The sequence below is a fragment of the Chironomus tepperi genome, unplaced genomic scaffold (genome assembly GCF_022539635.2).
Source record: "Chironomus tepperi strain 1889 unplaced genomic scaffold, CSIRO-AGI_Ctep_v1 contig_68, whole genome shotgun sequence".
In the NCBI taxonomy this organism is placed as follows: domain Eukaryota; kingdom Metazoa; phylum Arthropoda; class Insecta; order Diptera; family Chironomidae; genus Chironomus; species Chironomus tepperi.
The window spans coordinates 1,374,942-1,396,757 of record NW_027226190.1 but is presented as its reverse complement, the minus strand read 5'-3'; the positions used below and the strand labels follow the sequence as shown (position 1 = coordinate 1,396,757).

General features: G+C 31.5%; 1 protein-coding gene across 1 annotated transcript; it reads left to right on the top strand.

Annotated features, from left to right (window-relative positions):
• The first annotated feature begins 17,807 nt into the window (after positions 1–17,807).
• Positions 17,808–20,234, top strand: LOC139100837 (uncharacterized). The gene is made up of 2 exons (XM_070653588.1): positions 17,808–17,981; positions 18,075–20,234. The coding sequence occupies exons 1-2, from the start codon at positions 17,919–17,921 to the stop codon at positions 18,687–18,689; spliced, it is 678 nt and encodes a 225-aa protein (XP_070509689.1). The 5' UTR covers positions 17,808–17,918; the 3' UTR covers positions 18,690–20,234.
• Positions 20,235–21,816: the final 1,582 nt, after the last annotated feature.

Here is a 21,816-nt window from a genome sequence, read left to right as displayed (position 1 = left end):
TTAATGAGACACGTATCACATCAAATACATAGTTTGCAGTCAATTATTGTAGTATTTTAAGTAGTCTTTAACGTTGCGCACAGGTTAATATCAGATCAACTTTTGCATCTAAATGCTAATGATGTTAAAATGCATTTAATTTCCATAAAACGACTTTAAACTCTTATTTCCCACAATCTTAAATGCATTTAAGAAAAATGTGATCAATTCAAATTAATTCTAAAATCTAATTTAGATTATCTAAGCACATTCATGCTCGGCTGTAGGATATATACATAATCTTTAATAACCAATAAATAAACTGTTTATGAAACACGAGAAGAGAATTATTAAATGAATTAATTTGCATTATTAAATGCCTTTTAATATAATTTAAAATTCAATCAAAAGCCCTGCATTAAGTTAAAGACTTGACTGCATTTCTCACATAAATAGAAATATAAATTCATAACAACAGCCAACAGCAAAAAAATGTTCAGCGATTTGTTTATGCTGGCTCAGAGCTTGTTGTGTTTAATTATGTACGATTTTTCCATAAGATTGAGATAAGTCATTTTGTGCTGTTCGCTTGAAAAGGAGAAATCCACGTGCTGGTTTTTTTAACGGCATATAAAAAAATACAGCCGAGGTGAGTTAAGCTGAGCTAAACAGAAATAATAACGAATAAAGAGAGAGAGAAAATAAAGAGAAGAAAAAAAAAGGCTTTTAATTGGCATCGTTTATTAATGGTGTCGAAAGTTCAATTAAGTCGTGCACGACGTTCGTTGAGCTATCAATTGACTATGTGTAGTATGTGAATAGAGTAGAGTTATAAAGTGAAAATTAATTAATTGACATCATTAAGAAATGAATCTCAGTTAAGTTTCAAACATCGAGACGCGTTCCCACGACCTGTGTATGTGCATTGCGATGTGAGCGCCGACTTAAGCTGTGACTTTAAATAGATTTTGAAATTATAATTAAAAAAAATAAAAAAAGCGAAACTTGTTTGTCTTGATTCTTTTATATCTTTCGCTTTAATGTGATCGTTTATGTCATTCTCAATGCTACTAATGTTGTTGATGCCGCTGCTTACTATTGGTACGTCGTAGTACACAAGGAATATGTAACGTGTAACAAATTAAAGTACACGAATGACGAGAAGAAATGCTGCGCAAAATCATGATGATATTTTTTTAATTAAATTTGGGATGCATCTGCATGCTCTCGAATCAACTCGAAAATATATCAATTATCAAAATTGCGATCACAACACATGAAATTGACTCTTTCTGTGAATGAAGTGCATTGTTCCCATCTTCTCGAAAAAAACCGCAAAATGTGAATGGACATTTAAATTTTTTTTCTTTCTTTCTTCTTTCTTACTCTGGCTCTTTTGAATGAAACTTGTTTTTATTATTTTCTCTTATTTTCATCAATTTTCGTAAATCATTTACGTTGCTTGATGTCAACAAAGCATGAAAATAGTAAAGATTGCTTTATGGAGATGAGATTAAAGCGCACATGAATTAATTGTAGGATTTTTTTTGGAATTATTTATGACATTTGATGTCTGTGGATATATAGAGCAAGATAAGATATAGCACTACGTTGTTCCTTGATTTACTGTAGCCAATTTTATAAAGGATATTTACAGATCATGTAGAATAAAACGGTTTATAGTATTTTTCTGAATTAATTTGTTGAGATTATTTCAACGGTCATTTAAAATTCAAATTGTATGTGAAACTAAAATTCCCCTTTTATAGTTGTAAACCCCTTCTTTGTTGGAATATTTAGTTTGTTTTTGAACTCTGAAGAATAAACATCTTAATTATTATCTGTAGCCTGCAAGAAGCTTTTAATTACTATTATATTCAAGATATGTAATGTGTATATAAAGAAGATCTCAACATCAGTTTAAATTAAAATGATTTAAATGGAAAAATCAGAGAGCAAAGTACTTTTTGATGCAAACAGAATTTATTTCGAGCTTTGATGCAATCCAATTAACTGATTTAATTATAAGATTCATCCAATAAGAGAGACATTAAATCAACACCTGCTTGAAAATTAAAAATTTTATCACCTCAAATGCAATAATTTTTCCAATAAGACATAAAAACTTTCCAGCTATCATCCAGACGACTAGACATAAATCTTACTATAATTACACTTGCCACAAAATCATGTCCTCAAATTACGCTAAAAAGCAAGGTACCAACAACAATATCAAAAAATCCATTACACGTTTTGCACTTTGCAGTTCAATGAATTCCAAGGATTTTAATGAACTTGTGCCAGCTTGCTTCCTTTCTTAATAATATTTATTCATCAACGACGAAATCATTGAGAAAGGAATATTCATGGAAAGGCATGAATGAAAAAGCGAATTGAGGTTTAATGAATGAACTTGATGCAATCGATATGAAGCGCAAAAATAAATTCAATGGAGTCGAATGGCGACAAAGAGAAAGAGAGAATATGCTTACAGGCTCATTGCTGTGTAAAGTAATCATTATTACAGCGCACTAGCAATTTACAGCTTCCTTAATTACATCTGAACATAACACAAAAAAACAACAACGTCTGAACAGATTTCTGAAAATTATTATTATTGTTTTCGGACCAATCAACTTGTATGTAGCATAGTCGTCATGAGAATTACATTTTTTTGACTCATTTACTTCGTCCGGGGGTTAATCGTTTTCACCGGTTCTTCATTTTTTACAATAGCTTCCTCCAAACGAAAAAATTTTTACGGGAATGTAATTGATTACAAAATTTTTGGGTACAGAAACATAATAACTTGGAAATGTAAATGATACATAATTAAAAAATTTTCTTAATACCACTGAGAATTGTGAGATTATTACTCGTGGAAAAAATATTCAGCACTTGCTAGCATGCAATTATAAGAACTGTTCTTATTAGACGTGTGAAGGCATTGATTTCTACTTAGTAATATCAATTATCGCAAGGATAATTGAGGATATGTATGTCTATATATTACATTGTAGGTTGTATGGTCAATATGACTTTCAAATCAAGGTATTGAATGAATAAAGGCATTAGTTTCGTTCTTTTATTGGCATAAAGTGATTCTCTCAGGTTCGATGTATCAATATTCCTTTCATGAGATAATCTTGTTGCTATTGTTTCGATTTTTAGTGCTGCACTATAAGTTTCTGATATATTTCCTATATATTGTCTATTTAAACAGAGTCTATAGCTTCAATTTCAACTTGATCTCGTATTAGGCAGTGAATCTAAATTCCAAAAATACACAAATTTGGGTAGTTCAAGATTAGAAGCAGTGATTTTTGAGCTACTAAACCAAATTTGAATCAAGTGTCATGTCGATTACTCCACAAAGACATTTAACCTTACTAAGGAACTCCAGAAAAGAAGATGTTAATAGTGGTAGTCAGGGTTGTTCTGTTTTACAGAATGTGTCACATATTTCAAGTGTGCCCAGGGAAAAATGTTCGGATATGTATGGATATATGTAGAAATTCACACATTTTTACATGTGACATATTTTGAAAACACACCAGATTCTGCTTTTAATAACCCTGGTGGCAGTATTGCACTTGGCAGAAAAGAACAGATCGTTGAATCGAATAAAATTCGGTTCCCAAGTCGATGTGACTCTGACATGTGGTTGGATTCAAACAAACTCTGGCATCAAGTCAGAGTTATGTCGACCTAGCAAGGTTTTCAAATCTGACTTTGCAGATGAGGAAATTGGCAAGCGAAAGTCATCGATAGCGCCAGGTTCAAGCAGCATCTAAGGAAGGACATGGATCGCAATTGATCTGTACAGTCTGCGAAGTAAGTAACCAACTTGTGGTATTCTAGTGATATTTAAAAATACAAAGCGATAGCTATCGATAGAGCCAGCTATAAACGACATTTAAGGGAGACAATGAAAAAATATAAATGCAGCAAAAGCTGTCGTCAATCATGTCCATTATTTTGATCATAAGATATTGTGCAACTTAAATTGAATAAGTGTGCATGTCACTTGAATAATCCAAACGACAAATTGTGCCTGTAATTTTTGCAACAAAAAAAAAAAAAATTCATGCATAAATATATTCAACGGTTCTCTTTTCAGTAACTAGACACGATAAAAAAATAGATGAAAGAGGAATCTTCAATAAAAAAAAATATTAATAAGTTAACAAGAAGAAGTAGCAGTGATGATGATGATGATAAAAGCACATACAGCAGAAAAAAAATTGTGATGTGAGATTTTTTTGCACCTGCGTTAAGTTCTCACAGTATTAAAATCGGACAGGAAATAAATGAGAATGATTTTTATACATTTTTTTTTTCTTGCTTGCTTGCTTCTTTCATCTCTTCTTACTCTTTCGCCGTTTATTATTATTACGCATATACATATATTAAGTATATTCGGGGGATAATTTTTTTGTTCGTTGCGCATTTGCGCATATTTTTATCGATAATAATAAAGTTTAAATGGAAGCGAAAGCGCCGCAGAGGTAATTAAGAAATTGAAGTGATTTGGACTTATTTTTGGGTATGCAGGTATTACAGACATTTGATACGAATATAAAAAGAAGTGATCAGTGGATAATGTTTAGTCAATGGTTGCACTTAAATGATGATACTTTGTTCAGGAATATTGTCATTAAGTTGGATTTTATGCATTCTTGATTTGCCTTTTTACGATTGCTTTTTACGAGGAGATAGAAGAGAGGTATCAGGTAGCACCTCTAAAGAGGATTTTCTGAGACACTTTTTGCGCTTTTAAAAGTTAAATCACATATTTTACGATGCTATAATTTGTTGCACTTAGTTTATCGATGCTCATATCTGAATGTGTTTGGAATGTAAGCATTTAAACAATATCAATATATTATATACACAAACTGATGGGGATCATGTATATGTGCCTTTATGTCGTCTCTCTACAAAATATTTAGTATTTTTTTCTTTATCTGATCGTCATTTGTTACATGAAACCCTCCTACCTGATTGCATTCCATATACATTAAAATTGTTTATCAGAATAAATTTGAGACTAGACAAGATTTGTTGATGTGAAGGGGAAGTTGTATTCTAGGGTATATGATAATGGTGCCGGGTAGAATAGATTTGTAGATCGTAATTGTATTTTTAAGGTTTTGTCCTTGAAGCAATAAGAGGTGAGGGTAATGTTAAAGACTCAGTACAGAAGCTAAGCATGTAAATTCTGATTCTTAAAACTGTGACCAATTGCGAATGAGAATGACCCAATCGGCACCAACTAAATAAATATTGTTTCACTTGACAGAGCTAGTCATGCGGATACGAATTTAAAATTTAGCGAAGTCCGATTTTCAATTAACAGTGTGTCAAACTTTATTGTGGCATGGCACACTTTGCTGATAACCTGCCTAAAACGAGACATTCAACTCATTACTTATCAGAGTTCCAATTGACTTGCTAGGATACTTAATTATGACCAGAGCTTAAAGTCGTCTTGATTTTGCTTATCGCTGGCTACATATAAATTTCAATTGCCAATTCCAAGTGTAACAATATCTCATTGCTGTATCTAAATTATAATCAGCGCTTAAATTGGTTGGAATCCACCGTCACGGTTCCATCAGGGTAATTTCGTGTTATACCGTTTATTATACGACGCAGCGGTACTTTAGTGAATACGGTGAGTTGTTCTTACATTCTTCAAGATGTGTGAGCTTGGATGACAACTTTGTGGATGCAAAAAGATCAAGTGGGCGTCAAAAGAACTCATGGAAGGAGGCTATCAATAGAGACAGTTTTACACTTGGATTCGAGAATTGGCAAATGGTAACCAGCTTTTAGAGTTTTTAGGCAACATCTATGAGATGCCATGGATCACAATTGATCTGTACGACCAACGAAATAAGTAAACAAATAATATGACAACTTACCATCAACTTCTCAATAAATGCATGAATAATGACAAGTGTTCATAAAACATCGAAACGTCTAGAATCCCTAACAATTGCCTGTAACATGATTATCACTAATATAAAATTCCTGTCAACAATTTGTGAAAAGGAGAAGGTAAATCAAGATTAAAATAAGCATTTTTTTCCATCGACGTTAAATGCATTAATTAATGCGCAATGGAATTTTTTAACGTTCTTTTAGACTTTTATGTTACATTAATTTAAATGCAATGCCTCAATCCTACCTTTTTTGTTAAAATCTCACTTTTTTTTCAATTTCATAATTCCTTTTCAGTTTCTTTTTCACAGTTTCTATTCAATTTTTTTGGTTCCTTATTTCAATGCCATCACAAGCCTATAATTTCACAAGTCCTCCTATTCATTCCATCATTATTATTGGATATTTTTTCCCATAAATAACAATAAAAACTAGGCAACTCCACACGTGTAACCATAAACTAGATAGATAGATTGAAATTTTGAAAGAAAATTACACAAAAAAGGAGAAGATTTAAAATTTATTTTTTTTTTTCCTTTCTTTGTTATTCATTTGCAGCATAAAGGAATAGAAATGAAATAAATTGAATGTATTTTTTTTTGTTGTATTAAAAAGGATAACGTTAGAAAATAGAAATAAAAATTGATGATTTGTAAAAAACAAATTATATAGTTTTTAGATTCTTGTGGATTTTTACGGGATTTATAAGACAGTTAGGGGATTGATGAAGCTTGAGTGCTGTGTAGAATATATTTTGATGATTTTATAATATCTTGATTTTAAATGAAAATTCAGATTTGAATGGATTTTGAGTAATTTTGATTAATAAATGAAGATATCCCAAACAGTTCAACGTTAAGGCAATGCTCCGTTGTCATATTAGTAATAAGATACAAAGTTGCTTTGTAGGAACCGTGAAGGCTAATTTTGACCTACTTTTACACCGTAAAATGCAGTTCGCCATACTATGCTACTTAATATGCCATTATATGAATATAACTTGAGTAGATATGCCTCATAGTCTGATCTATGTTCACTAGTGTGGTAACGGGTTGTCCTAATGCATACTCAAGACACCACCTCCTGAAGATTAGACTACAGGTTCAATTATGTCAAGTCCTATTACAAATCGACTAATCGATCAAAAATCCGATCCAGGCCGACGTGACTCTGACATGCTGCTGGATTCGGTTTAAATCTAGCACTACACCAGAGTCAAGTCTGATTATGACTAATGTTTTTCGGAAATAGACATATTAAGAATTGAAATTCCCAAGAGTTCATCGTATTACATTGTGAGGAAAGATGCAAAAATGCTGGGAATTAGAAATTGACAGAAGTTATCTAAATCTAATAAACAGATCCAGCTTTCGACGAACTGTTAATGCGGCAATGATCTCTCTTGCGCCAAAGAAGGAAAAAAGGAATCCCATAAGAAGCAACTAAATTGACAATATTAAGACCTGATCATCTGTAGAAATCAATTTCTTCATCAAGATCCTTTCAACGATAACAACCAAGTCATATACTTATTATTTATGAAGCCAGGACTCTTTAAACAGATAAACATGATTTTTTACAGTTAAAACCAATTCTTTAAATCGCATTTTAATTACACATCCCAATGCATTACATTTTCCCACATAACCACTTCATTTTCAAAAGCATTTATACTCAATTATTATCACGCGTTACTTCACGTTCTCTAAACTAACAAGCTATTAAAAAAATACAAAAATTATGCAAATTGAAATCAACTTTGTTGTTTGTATTAATAGCATATAATTTACTGTAACACCTTGGCTAGTACAAGATAATAAAGTCACGGAATTTTAATCCTTCGATCAATCCGATAGTTTTATAGTCGACATATGGCTGTATCTACATTTTTATTGGACTATTAAGATTTTTAAGTGAATTGCTGCATAAGTTTTGCTCGTGGATTGAAATATTTGCGATTTATTGGCTATTAAATTGAGAGGTGTTTATGGATATGTGCTGAGTTTTCAATAGAATTGGCTTGAAGTTGACTGAAATAGAGTTCTGTGGTCTCTAAGCAGCATAATTTGAGATGTTAGACCATATAAAGGTAAATTTGCCAGTTTGTGACCAAGGCTTCGTTGGCTGAATGGTTAGGGAGAACACCCGATATCTGTATCACTCTTTAGTGAGTACGTGGGTTCGATTCCCATCAGATATCGATTATCGACATAGAATTATGTCGATTTGACAAGGATTCGCACCACGATCGGCACAAATTCAGCCAAGTGACATTCAAGTGTCAACTTTCATGATAATTGCCACTTGGATGTCATGAAGCAGCCATATAGCTTCCATGAATAAATTGTGCTGATCGGGCAAGATGCTCATAATATTACAAGCATCAATTTAAGCTTAGTTGTCTTGATTTTACAAATTTTAGGTCCTAAACAGATCAAGAGGAAGACCGAAAATATCCTGGATTGGTTGTGTTGATAAGGACGCTAGAGTTCTCAATATCCCAAATTGGCAGAAGTTATCGAAAGAAAGAGCTGTCTACAGACGTTCTTTAAACGCGGCAATGGGCCCTTGTGCGCCCCAGCCAAGGAAGTAAGAAGTAAGTAAGGTCCTAAACAATATGACAACCTAGTCCACAATATTAAAGACAAGTCATAATATCAAGTGCGCCATCAGGTAAATAATCCTTAAATATGGTAAATAATTCTCAAGTATTCCTTAATATATTCCTATATCTACCTTAAAATCAACCTTGACTTCTCATTAAACAAAGTAACAAAAAATCCATTACACACCCTTCTGTTCCATCCCATAACATAAAAATAAGAAACAAGCAACATTTCCTGTTGCAATTACATAACTTACAAACCAAACCCAAATTTTACACATCTCCCTCGATCCTCTTATAAGAGAAGTGAAGCCTTTTAAAGATTAACCATCATTATTATTTTTCCTTTTCTTTACTGCCTATTCCCCAATATAATTTTTTGTTTTCTAAAGTCATCTTATTCTTTTTTATGGTCAACCAAAATATAAAAAGCAGATCCTTCAAAAATTGATTTTATTACTTTTTATTTTTGTTTTTCTTTCTTTTTTTTCGCCCTTAAAAAATGGTTCCAAAATTAAAATAACACACTTGAGTGCAACCATAAAGAGTAAAAGAAGAAACAACACAAAAAATGTGTAATAAAAATAAAGAAACTAATGGAATTGAGGAATGAAAGGCACGAAAGAGACAGAAAGGATGTTTATTTAGATACAAAAGATTTAAATGCATGGCGTGGGTGTAATCACGCCTTGAAAATGAAATTAATGAAATTTCTCTCGTCATCATAAATCAAAAAAGAAGTGTAATCAATAGAAATCAAAGGATTAGGAATGTGTGTGAACCGCTGACGCGATGGAATGCCTACTTCTATAGGCTACAGTGGTGGGAAACCTGTGTGTCGCGGCACACTTTTGAAGATGCTATGTACCATTTACCGTCTGCTGCTTCAGTCGAAACTTACCACAAAGGTGTACCGCATCACACAGGTTGCCCATCACTGCTCTACAGCCATGTGACTTTATTAATTATTATTCACGTTAGTCTCAAAGTCTCGTCTTGTTCAATGGGTCTATCACGTACCATGAATGTAATAAAAGACCTGTTGAAAACCTCACAAATTTATTTTCAAATTATCAACAATCATTTCACATTCTAATTGAAAATTATTGAAAAATTATGCCCTGACCAAAAGCCAAATGACTATCTTAAAAACTTTAAACAATCTCGCGTGTTGAATAAAAACAAAAATTTCCATTTTTTGAATATAAAATTGTTTGAAGTTCGTGATGAGAATATGTTTTTGGTAAGAGAAAATTCTGATCGCATCTTGTTAACAAAATTACATATTGGAAGTGTAGATTTTTTAGATGACTACAAGGGATGGAAAGGTACCAATCAATACTTGAAAGCAATAAATGTTGTCATGAAAATCGTGATTTTTAGTTTCTTATATGAATTTTAGTTATTGGAATGGAGGGGAATTGGAATGGAATTCACTTGCTTAGTAGGTCAGGTTGCTGGTGTTTTGAGTATTTTTAATGGAAATATTACTGACTTATGGAATTTTGAGTTTGTGCGTGGACAAAAAGTATTTACTAGACATTAACTTGTCTTTTACTAATTTTAACGTATTTTTGTCCACTCGGGATTAGAGTATGGGCTGTTTATAATTACAGCGCACTGGGGCCATTATTTAGATTCGTCAAAGCTGGATCTGTCTGGAGATGTCAGTTTCTAATAATTTCGTCACACAAATCTGAAATTCGCTGTATATACCAGTAATTATAGAACAAATTTTGTCAAAACAAGATACAAATTGCTTAATTCATCAAAAATATTGAGATTCTATAAATAACTTTAAGGATATTGTCAACGGTTATTTTATATTCAAACTTCATATGGAATTTAAATTTTTTACTTTACCCTCTGTCATGGTTGTTAGTCCCCTCTAAAAAAATTTTCATTTTGTTTACAATCTTCAAACAATTAATAACAATTTATATAAGTTCGTTTAGTTCTTATTTCCAGGTATTAGCTGTTAAGTTCCTGCATTTACATTTTACAGTAATGATCCCATTAAAATATGTTGCTCTGAGGTTTAAAGTATGTAAAACAGATCCTTACTTCTTCATTACTCAATTAAACACTTTCTTTGCCGCTGCTTCCCAAAACTCATAATTCAGTTCATCAGAATTCACTCTTTCCTGTAGGTTCTCTGCAATTTATCCCAAGATGTCCAAATTACTTCAATTTATGTTCAATCTTAATCAAAATTCATTAATGTCAGTGTATATCCAGTAATTTATGGCAAGCTGTCCAAATTACATCAATTTATGTTACATTGTATGTAACCATATGTAACTTTAATCAATACAAGTGCTATATATTCATTGCAGTACATATTGCTTCATTAAATTGAAACTGGATTTAATGATTGCGATTAATGCTTAATACATGAGCATAAAATGTCAAACAATTAAGGATAATGATAAATACTCGAATTTTTAATATCTCCGTTGTCCATCGCTTGTCATTCCCAATAATTATTTGAAAACGCAATAAACAACAATGTATAAGATTACATGCACAATACGAAAAAATATAAAGTAAGTAGCAAAGAAAAGAATGAAATTGAAAAAAAAAAAAAAATAATAATTGAAGTGAGAAGCACTAAAATCAACCCTAATCATCAGTCCTTTTCGCAATTGTCAGTTTGTTGCACTGATTGCAATAATAATAATGGTAAAATAAGAAGCTTCCCTTTTTTCATAAAAAGTATATACGATCTTAATATTTGTAAGACAAGAAGGAGGCAAAAAGGAACAAAAGAATCAAAAAGAAAAATGACCCTCGAGGGTACAAGAGTATAATAATAATAAAAAAAGCGAAGAAGTAGCTACAAAAAAAAAAAATTACAATCAAAACAGAATCACATTCGTGTACCTGTTTAAATTTTGGCAAGACAAGTAAACTTGAATTGATTTCCACATACAGAAATAAAAAGGCATAAACAAGGCAACGAGAAGGGAGAGAGATAAATGAAATATACACAAAAAAAAGAACGTATATACGAGGATCGAATGTATAAAGAAAATTTTCTGTATTCCCTCAACCAACCGTACACCTGCTCGATATTCTCACGCTTTTTCCACGTATCACTTAAAAGATTTTTCTTGTTTGGCTTGTAAACAATATTTTTGGGATATTTGTGTGCATTTTTATGATGATTTTTATAAAAAAAAAGGTCAAAAATTATTTTGCGTTGTTTTTTAATCCTTTTCAATAAGTTGTTGGAGTGCCTCATCACAATTCTTTACTGTATCTCTATCCACAAAAGAGTAGCATTATAAATATCGGTAAAAAAGGGTTCAAGGAAGCTACTAGTGCAAAAAGTACAGAAAGATATCGGTTAACTTCTCTTCCTACAATCCTTTTTTCAGCTCTATTTATAAACATGATTTATAGATTTCCGACAGAATTAAAGGAAGACTATGTTGAAGGCGGACTTAACGGCAATTAACAGTAACAGATTTATCCTTTCACATCGTCAGCATTTAGGAGACAAAAAAATGTCATCAACAGAGTTATTAGGTCAATTTTGAAAAGGAAAAGTGATGCTTAATAATGCACTTTGTTCGGCTGGCTGGATGTTAGACTGAAAAGTGATATCTTAGCAACCAGACAGCGTTGAAAGCTTGGATTTGAAGCATTAGATCAGTATTATCGATTTATTGACTTATTGTTTAGTTTGATAGCTTAAAACTGTTGATAAATGCTTTAATTAATGATTTTTCTAATATTTACAAAACGCCTTGAAAATTTCCCCCTCGACAACAATTTGAATTTTTTTTGACCGTTAATTTTCAAAACGAATTTGACCGTTATTTTTCATAAAATTTTAGTTGCAGATCTTACTGATTGAATACTTATTACTTAACAAATAGTGATCGCTGCTCAAAAATGCGCCTAAGTCTCTCCATCAACAACTCGAGGACTTTAAGCATTTTCTTAAATATGATTCCGTCTGGATGTTGTTATAAAAAATGGTAAAATATATATTTTTTATGAGAATTTACTGTGAAAGGATTCTCGTCCGTTAAATGTGTTATGTTATGTTCTTCCCGTCGCGCTGCATAGAAAAAATACAAACGAGATAATGAGAAATTTCTTTTCTCATCTCATTTTCTATGTTTTTTATGTCGATAAATGTGGTAACGAATGGAAAATTAATGAATGCAACATCATCTTCATCATCTCGTCTTTATTTTTATTATGTTCTACGGTTAATGACAGATCTAGGTTTTCCTTTTAAATTATTATCATAAAAAAATATAGAATAAGTAATCATAATTAAGCCTTTAGAATTTCTATTCTATTTTTAGAAAAAAAAAAATGTTCTCAGAAAATTAGGTCGAGAAATGATGTTTTTTTATGTGCTCCCATAGACAGTCTGGTTGTAAATTATTCATGACTAGAGACAGTCAATCTTCTATTAAATGAATGATCTTTTAATGATGTTGATTTGGAGATTATTTGTGTGGGAAAGGATTCATTTAGCAAATTGCTTTATTTTCATTGTGGATGCTCCAAAATATGCATGAATTAACTGAAAAATTACTCAAATTTTGAGCATTTATCTTGTTTACTAACTGTCTTGATAATTGATTGATTGATTGACTGTTTGTATTGGTAATTTACTGTGTGGAAATTTTGAGTAAACTTCTTTGGGGTTATTGAATTGTTTGGATATAATTGAGAATCAACAGATTTAAGTAGTTTTTGGTTTGCTAAGGGCTTAAAAACTGTCTGAATTTTATTTTATAGATTTGAAGTTGAATTGAATTGTTATTGTCGAAAAATTTCGAAATTAATGTCGAAAACTTCGAAATTGAAATCGAAAACGTCGAAATTCAAATCGAAAATTAACCCGAAATTTTGAATTTCAGTTGACCGTTGAAAAAATGTGAACAAATAAAATATTCAAAATTAATATTAAGATCGATAAGGAGCCGTTCTTTTATTACGTTCAGGGGAGAATTCCATTGTTCATTTTTGAAAAAAGTTCGTTATTCTGCAACGTAATAAGTGAATGGTTCCTAAGGAGTCGTTGACTTACTACTTACTTACTTACTTCACTGCCTATACAGATCAGCTGTGACCCATGGCCTTGTACAGTTGACGTCTAAAACCCTTTGCCAATTACCAATACCATGTGCTACACTGTCTCTATCAACAACAACCCTCTTCCAAGAACTTTGTTCACTTATACTTAAGTTCGTTTTTTAAGGGAGAGGGGTCTACGATTTTGTAGAAATAGACTATTTTGGTGTGGAAATTTTGTAATAAGACGGAAAGGGGTTAGTCTTGAAATTTTGCTTTAGTTGACTAAACTGAATTTATTTTCAATTTTTAATTTAACGGTTTTTTTGAATTTTTGAATTTTAACTGTCAAATTATTTTTGAATTTAGTGATGTTTTTATTTGAATTTATTTGAATAAACGATTATATTGCGGATGACGGTAGTCTGATTCCATCAATTCATTCTAAAATATTGATATCAAATCGTACCCCAATAAAATATCTTAACGTCCATGACATTTAATTACGCACCCAAAATAAAATCACGGCATCGAAAGAAAATCTACCTAAAGAAAGAGAATCCAAAAAAATAAAGAACAAAGGCCATGACACATATTAAGTCCCTTTCTATTCATTTAAACAAGTGTAAAATTATCAACAAAAGGATAGAAATCAGATCAAGTTAAACAATACACGAAGCTGCATAAATGCAAAAGATTATGTTTACATACATAGAAACCACATTAAATGAATTTCCATTCATGATATACAGCATAAGAAGTTCTAGTTTTGACTCCCCTCTATATTACATATTCACATATATCAAATTATATGGAAAATAGCAATGCATGGCATGGCAAAATAATGCAAAGGTATTTAAAAAAAAAAAACGAAAATCTTCTTAATGCCCCTATGCATGCATTGTATATACATAATTTTATAAAAATCAACCCCTCAAATATCATCATCGTGCATGATCGTCAATTCTTCTTCATTGTTATTATGTGTATGAATAATTCGTTCCTTGATGTGTATAAAGAAATTCTACTATCACGTATGGGATGCATACATCAGTAATGTATTATGCAATTCCTTTACTTCCTTATTCCTTATACTTAATATATACATGCCACATGTGTGACATCATTTCAATTTTTTTACATGTTTTCTTTCAAATTGAAATCATTTCAATGTTGTTTTCGAGCGACGGCAGGTGTGCATATTAATCCATACACAGAGTAAGAAAAAATAAGGGTATGAGAACCAAATTCTCAAACTTTCCCACACTCGAGTTCTTCTGTTGTGCTGATGTTATTGTTGTTATTCAATTCTCCTTTTTTTTTGCCAAACCAAGGAGATTCGAGTAAAGGAAAAAAATATAAAATAACATACGGATGGTTGAAAATATCCTTACAGAGAGCATCCATAGTACCTTCTTTATATGGATGAGAATTTTTAGCTGCTGCAGTCGAGGATTTTAGTTCTTTTTTTTTTCTTCTGTTTGTTTCCTTTTTCTCATTCTCTCTTCATGTCATTTTTGCTTCTTTTAAGCTATTAAAAATGTAAGGCAATTCCGAATAGGATAGTATGAATTTTTAAATGAATGTCTATACATATATCCAGCACCTGGCGTCCAGTTCACACATTAATTTTTGTATTATAGAAAATTTATTGGATGAGAAATCATGGGAAAAAATTTATTTTTGAGTACGGAGTGAAAGGCTCAGCAGAGACATAATCATGACCGTGCATTTGTGTCTGATTCGATTCGTTAATCTTTCACAAAAAAATTGGAAATTGTTCTATTTAATAAACACATATTTAGCTATGGAATGAATTGATTTAAGTAGCCTAGCATTTAAACATTCAAATTGATATTCGTGCATTTAATTGATTGCAGTTTCACATGCCCGGTAGCCAAACTCTTTTTTTTGTCTCAAAAACCGCACGATTATTCAAATTTCGCAATTATATTAATGTGTCTTAATGACTTAAAGTTCGAATTGGCAACGACTTGAATACAGCACAATGATGATCATTATTGGCTATTTTTTTTTGGGACTTAAGGCCGCGTATATTGCCATAAATGATATTTTTCTCGTTGTGGCCAGCAAAAACATTTCTCAATTACCCGTCAATTTTTGTCTGTAAATTTCTTTTCGCTTCCTGTTGTGGATGTTATTTAATGATTCAGGAAATTCCATAGCATGTCATGTATAAATTACGAATCTCAGTCCAAAAAAAAAACATACATATAATGATAAACGGCGGACGTACGTACTCTTATAAGCTGAATTAAATTGATTGAAATCAACCGTTGTGCTGGATGTCTACAAATTAAAGGATTCATTTTTTGACTGATGCATGCGCACGGTAATTTATTGATGATGTAAGGAATTCCAGAACATAACTGAAAAATATTCATTTAATGAGGGTTAATGGAATAGAAAATCAAAGGGGACAAATGCCGATAGTCGTGACTCATTCCCCTATGCTGCATGCAACTTAACTTTATAGGAATTTTTAGGGTGGCTTTAAACAATAGTACGGAACGACGGGTGAATTCTTATAGGTTTAAATGACTTAAATTTAGGGTGCAAATTTGATTGCATAATTTCGAATAATCAAGTGCCAATTTGAGGTGATTTAAATCTAATAAGAAATAATTTCGAATTTCCCCGCCGTCGATGATTCCGGGCAGACAAGGAGCATGTCCGTGAATATGCTTATGCAAATAAACCTGCTGAATTGTATTGATTTAGTAGACTTATAAGCATACTTATTTAGCTTTTACAAGCTTTGTGATGTGATTAGCAATAGAGTCAGATGGAAAGCCTTTTGTAACAGCCTAAGCTCCAAGTCGGGGCATGGCTACTTCCTTGACAAAGGCGCTCAAGCCCATACTGCCGTATTTACAGTTCGTCGGAAGCTGGATCTGTCTTTATACTAACTTCTGCCAGTTACTAATTCCCAGCACTTTTGCATCGTTGCTTACACAGTAACTCAACATGGTTCCAGTAAGTAAGTAACCAATACTCATTTACCCAACCATGTTCATTGTCTATTAAACCATCAGCCATTCAATTGAACAAATAAAGTCAGTCCACATTCAATATCTCAATTAACCGTTAAAAGACTGATGACATGTAATCATTCGCGTAATCGATAGCTTCCAAATAAAGAGAAATAATCTGATTAAATATGAAAAAATTTGCGATATTTTAATTGCTATTGCTTTCATTGAATCGATTGCTTTTTTGGTTTGAGACAAATTATATAGCAAATATGTAATTAATGAGTAAATTGTATGGTGCTTCAATGTATAATTAAATGGGTTGATGTGAAGTAAGTCTGGCTGCATGGAAATCAGTTTTATGTTGTGTTATGGATAATTTGTGAATGAATTTTAATTTGACGGTATTTGAGGGATTTTAGTGTTGGATATGAAGTCAAAGTCATGTTCTGTCATTACATCAATGTCTTTCTGACATTCTTGAGGAAGTCGATGTAATGGAAGAGGAATTAGGATGGTAATTAGCACTAATTTCCATCAAATCTATCCTAGACAATTAGTCAATAGATTAGACAGCAATCTTCCTATAAATCACTCCATATTAAGCACAGCAATACTTAACCCAGGAAATCCTTTGATTTATTCCCAAAAAAGCAACAAACTAAGCCGTTATGCTCATCGGATATACTTAAAAAATCCACAAACTAAATAAATCAGATTTTTCAAGTCCAAACCAAAATCATAAACAAAGTCCATTTAGGAAGAGATTATAAATCTTAAGCCACAAGCATGCTTAAAAAAGAATAAAAAAAAAGAAAATTATCATCGCAGTCAGAAGTCAAGTCAAAACAATCAACATAAAAAAAGAAGCTCAAGACAAAAAAAAAAAAAAGTTTCAAATGTCCACGTTCTCCGCTCGCTTTATGCATGCGCTCATCAAATTTTTCTTTTCTCAGTTTCCTTTTTCCTCTCTCTCATTTCATTCCGCCCGTACATGCAAGAACTTATTATTCTTTATTTTTTTTTACCTAAACAGAGCGTCAGAGGAGCAATGCAAGTAAGCATAACACGTGTTACATCCAAAATGCTCGTGTGCATCGAGCGCGCTACGAATTGAGAGAGGGAAGAGGGAAAGGAAGAATTGAGAACGAAAATATAGTTCTGTGAGTAGGAGTCGTTTTGTATATAAACACATAGAACTTTACTCCTTAATATCATTCAAACATTTACTTTCATGACAGCAAGTTAGTGCAAGAAGTGCAGTGAAAAAAAATCAGGAATTATTTCGTAAAAAAAAATAAATAAAAACATTTTGTGTTTTGTGGATAAAAGTTTTGTGGATATACAAACTAAACATGCAGTTGAAGCTACAAGAATCGATTTTGGAATTGAATAATTCATCATTTATTTTCGATGAGGTAGGTGTCAACGTCCTTGGATTTAATAGAATTTTTCTACATAAAATTCTACTTGTTGGAATCAAATCTAATCCAATTCCATTTTCCCAACAGCCAATGAAACCCAAATTGTCATCGAGAATCTTCGTCGATTCCGCCAAAATCAATTTAAATCGTTATTGGCATAAACTTGAGCAATTGATTACCGACACGAAAATCATTAAGAAGAACAAGAAGAAGTTACGAAAGTTAAAAAGTGTCAATCAGCAATTACTAAACAATCGCATACATCCAACAGTGAAGCAAGAGGAAGTGAATGTTAACTATAATGATGAAGTTTATGGTTTTACAACTGATAAATTCCCACATCAAAAAACAGCAAGTGAAAAATCAGCTTACAAGTCATTTTCTGACGAGCGATCTTTATATCATGGTGTTAATTTGAATGCAACGGTTCCGACATTAATGACAACATCGTCAAGATTGCCAGTTAATTCGCCATACGTGATCGATAAAACATCAATTAACTACAATTACTATCTTAATGAGAGCCAGCAGCTCAATGCAAAGAATTATCATAATAATGATAATGCATTGTATGTTCAGCAATTGAATGAAAGTTTAAGACGTAAAGGATATAAATTTATGTTGGCACAAATTGATCAATCATCATTGGATAATATGTATTTTAAGGGACAATATTTGGAGGATGAAGGATTCTTAGTGTAAGTTAGGACTTAAGGAATTAATGACAAAATTACCATAAATTTGGATGTCCATTCGGACACTCATATCATGCATGCTTTAATTTAGTAATTAAGTATCGATGTCACAGTAACCTAAAATTGAAGATTAAGCTGCTTGTAGATACAGCAATAGCTAATTTACACAGTCTATGTCTTTAATTAAGGCACTGTGCATCAAATCCTATAAATATTACAAATTTAATCACACCTAAGGTAAAATCAGCTTTAATTGAAATCAAAACCTGACAAATTAATTCATTAACTTAATTAAATCTCTCATAAATAAGGCTTTAATCTCCAAAAAGAAGTATTTTGCCTTTTATCGAGTTTATAAGAAATGCAAGTTAAAGATAGTAGAAAGACGTGCTTGATCGTTATGCCGCAAATGAGCTTTAATTAGTAATTAAGATGAGAAAAAGATAAAGATCCACAAGATATCCATTCTTTATAGCTGTTGCATAAAGTTTTACTTAATTATGGATTCATTGGATCGATAGCATTAAGATATGTGATATGACCCAATGTGATATTAGCAGCTACTGGGTCTGCAAGGTTATTGCGTTATATCCAACATCAGTAATATAGAATTGAGGATCGTAATAGGAATCATTGATTAAATTCAATGTTAAATTCAGTAGATTATGACTTGATGGATATTCTATGACTTAACGCAGTAACCTTTTAAGCATTAAGTAAGCAAATTATTTGAGTATCAGAGTATTTTATATATACATGCTTGCAATAACTGTTACGTCGTGCAATACATTAATAATGTGAAATTTAAGTCCAGAATGTTATGATAATGAGCAACAATTATCTACTTCCGTTATGTCTTCCATGCTCATTCTCACACAATATTCTGGACATTTCACAGTTATGTGCAATATTTTGTGATAATTTTTAATATGTTAATACAGAGAGAGCTTCCTTTATATCTGTCAGAGAATGCCTTCAGTGCATTAGACAGGCTCACAAAATATTCTGTGATCAATACAGAATTTCCAATCCTTAGAATTAGTTAAAAATTTCAAAATTTTTCTTATTCCATTCATCGTACATGACAAAATGACTTTAATTCTCTCACATTCAATTTTATTGTGACCGTAAAGCTGAATGATGACAAGAATTGGTTATGCATGGATGAATACATATATGAAAATGGAAATTTTAAATAGGCCGATTAGTGTCAATCAATTTAGTTATGTAAGATATGAGAATCAATTCCTCATTTTTTTAGTTTTAAGTACCAAATCCAATTCTGTGATATAGAATTAAATATTAGGATAGTTATCAACTGTGATGTAGATGAATAAGAAATAACGATCAGCATAAATCTTTCTACCTTGATTTGTGTGCCTTAAAAACTCGAAAATAAGCAAAATATTGACAAAAGTATCAGAGAATTATAACACAAAATCCATTTTGGCTTCCATAAAATAGCTCTTAAGTTTCACAATTTTTTTGTGCCTTTTTTTCTCATAAAAAAAACAAACAAAACTTTGTGTCTGCCTCAAGGATTCATAGATTATACGAGACTTATATTTGTTAGCACTTTAAGCATTTTTGTTAGACTTTTAAGACATTTTTTCACTACATTTGTAAGATTTGAAAAAACTTGTATTTCATAATGATCTCTTCAAACAATTTATGTGTTTTCATTAGATGCTTAAGGAATATTGTCATGCATGAATTTTTATTTTATGTAGGAAATATTGTGTGGATTAGCTTGTAAGCATTCTTTTTACATGTAATTTATTAAAATGATGACTTTTTCGTGTGTTTAATTTTAATTTCTTTTTTATTATTTTTTTGTGTGATCAAATAAAGAGTTTTGAAAAAAATAAGAAGTTATTGTCTACTTTTGAATTATTTTAAATATTTTATTGAGTTTTCAGGAATATTGCTTATTATCATAATTCCTAACAGACTAAGGACGTGCTCTCAAGAGCAAATCAACGATCATATACTAGAGATTGATCCTTCAAATATGTGAAAAGCAAAGCTCGGCCTACCCGCTGGAGCTTGATCTCTCAAATAAATGCCAAGCAAAGATCTAGGCCTACCCACAAGAGGTTGTTTAATAGGGTATAGGATCTTGAACGACATTAATTAAAGGAATGAATCAAAATTACTTAACAAAACATCCTTAAACATTGCAGGTTTTTTGAATGTTCTCTAAATTAAGGCAGATATTTAAAATTAAAATAGAGTCCATATAAACACAGGATTGCCCGTGCAGTTCTCAAATGGATTAAAAAGGGAACCATTGTGTATCGAAAATATTTGTAAGTAATTTAATTACATTATCAAATGACCTTACTTTAATATAATAGAACGGAACACAGCTTTAACTCTAACAAAACTAGGAAAAATTTGGATCTATCTTTCAAATTAGAGAAATTTTCAATTTCGGATATAAGATTTTTGAGGTTAAGGGTAAAGTCTTCAAATAAAACAAGTTGTAGTGAATCATTCCAAAATCCGGTACTATTCCAGCGTGACTCGGACTTGATGCCGGATTTGGTTTAGAATGGTCATGATGCTATTTATTTTATTTTTTTTTGGGATTTGACAGGATTCAAACTAAGGATTTCTTAGTAAATAAGAATTATGCATCGACCTAATTCGGACGTTCTTTGCTTAAAAATTAATAGAATTAAATTCGACAGAAATTAAATTTAAATTGCTAAATCAGAATTTATGTCTGAAATTAATGTTTATTGCGCAGTGCATAACTATATTTCATAATCATGACTGACCACTTATATTCAAACCTTTCCCTTAATTAAATCAAACTCCCTATTTTTCCAAAAATAAACCAAAATCATTTCCCATAACAGCTTTATTGCATTTGTTGCCTATACCTAAGGCTATTAATAGCACTCAAAAAAGAACTTTAAAATCCTTCCATACTCATAAACATACCTGTATTCAAATTGTTGACCCAATGTTTATACTAATTTATGCAACAAGTTGTCACTTTACTTCCGATTCTCAATTTTCACATTCACTCAACTTTAAAACAAATTATTTATTTGTTTCCATATTTCAGGTTGAGTTCTCTTTCATTTTTATTATTTCATTCAATTCTCCCCTCGTTATTTACGATT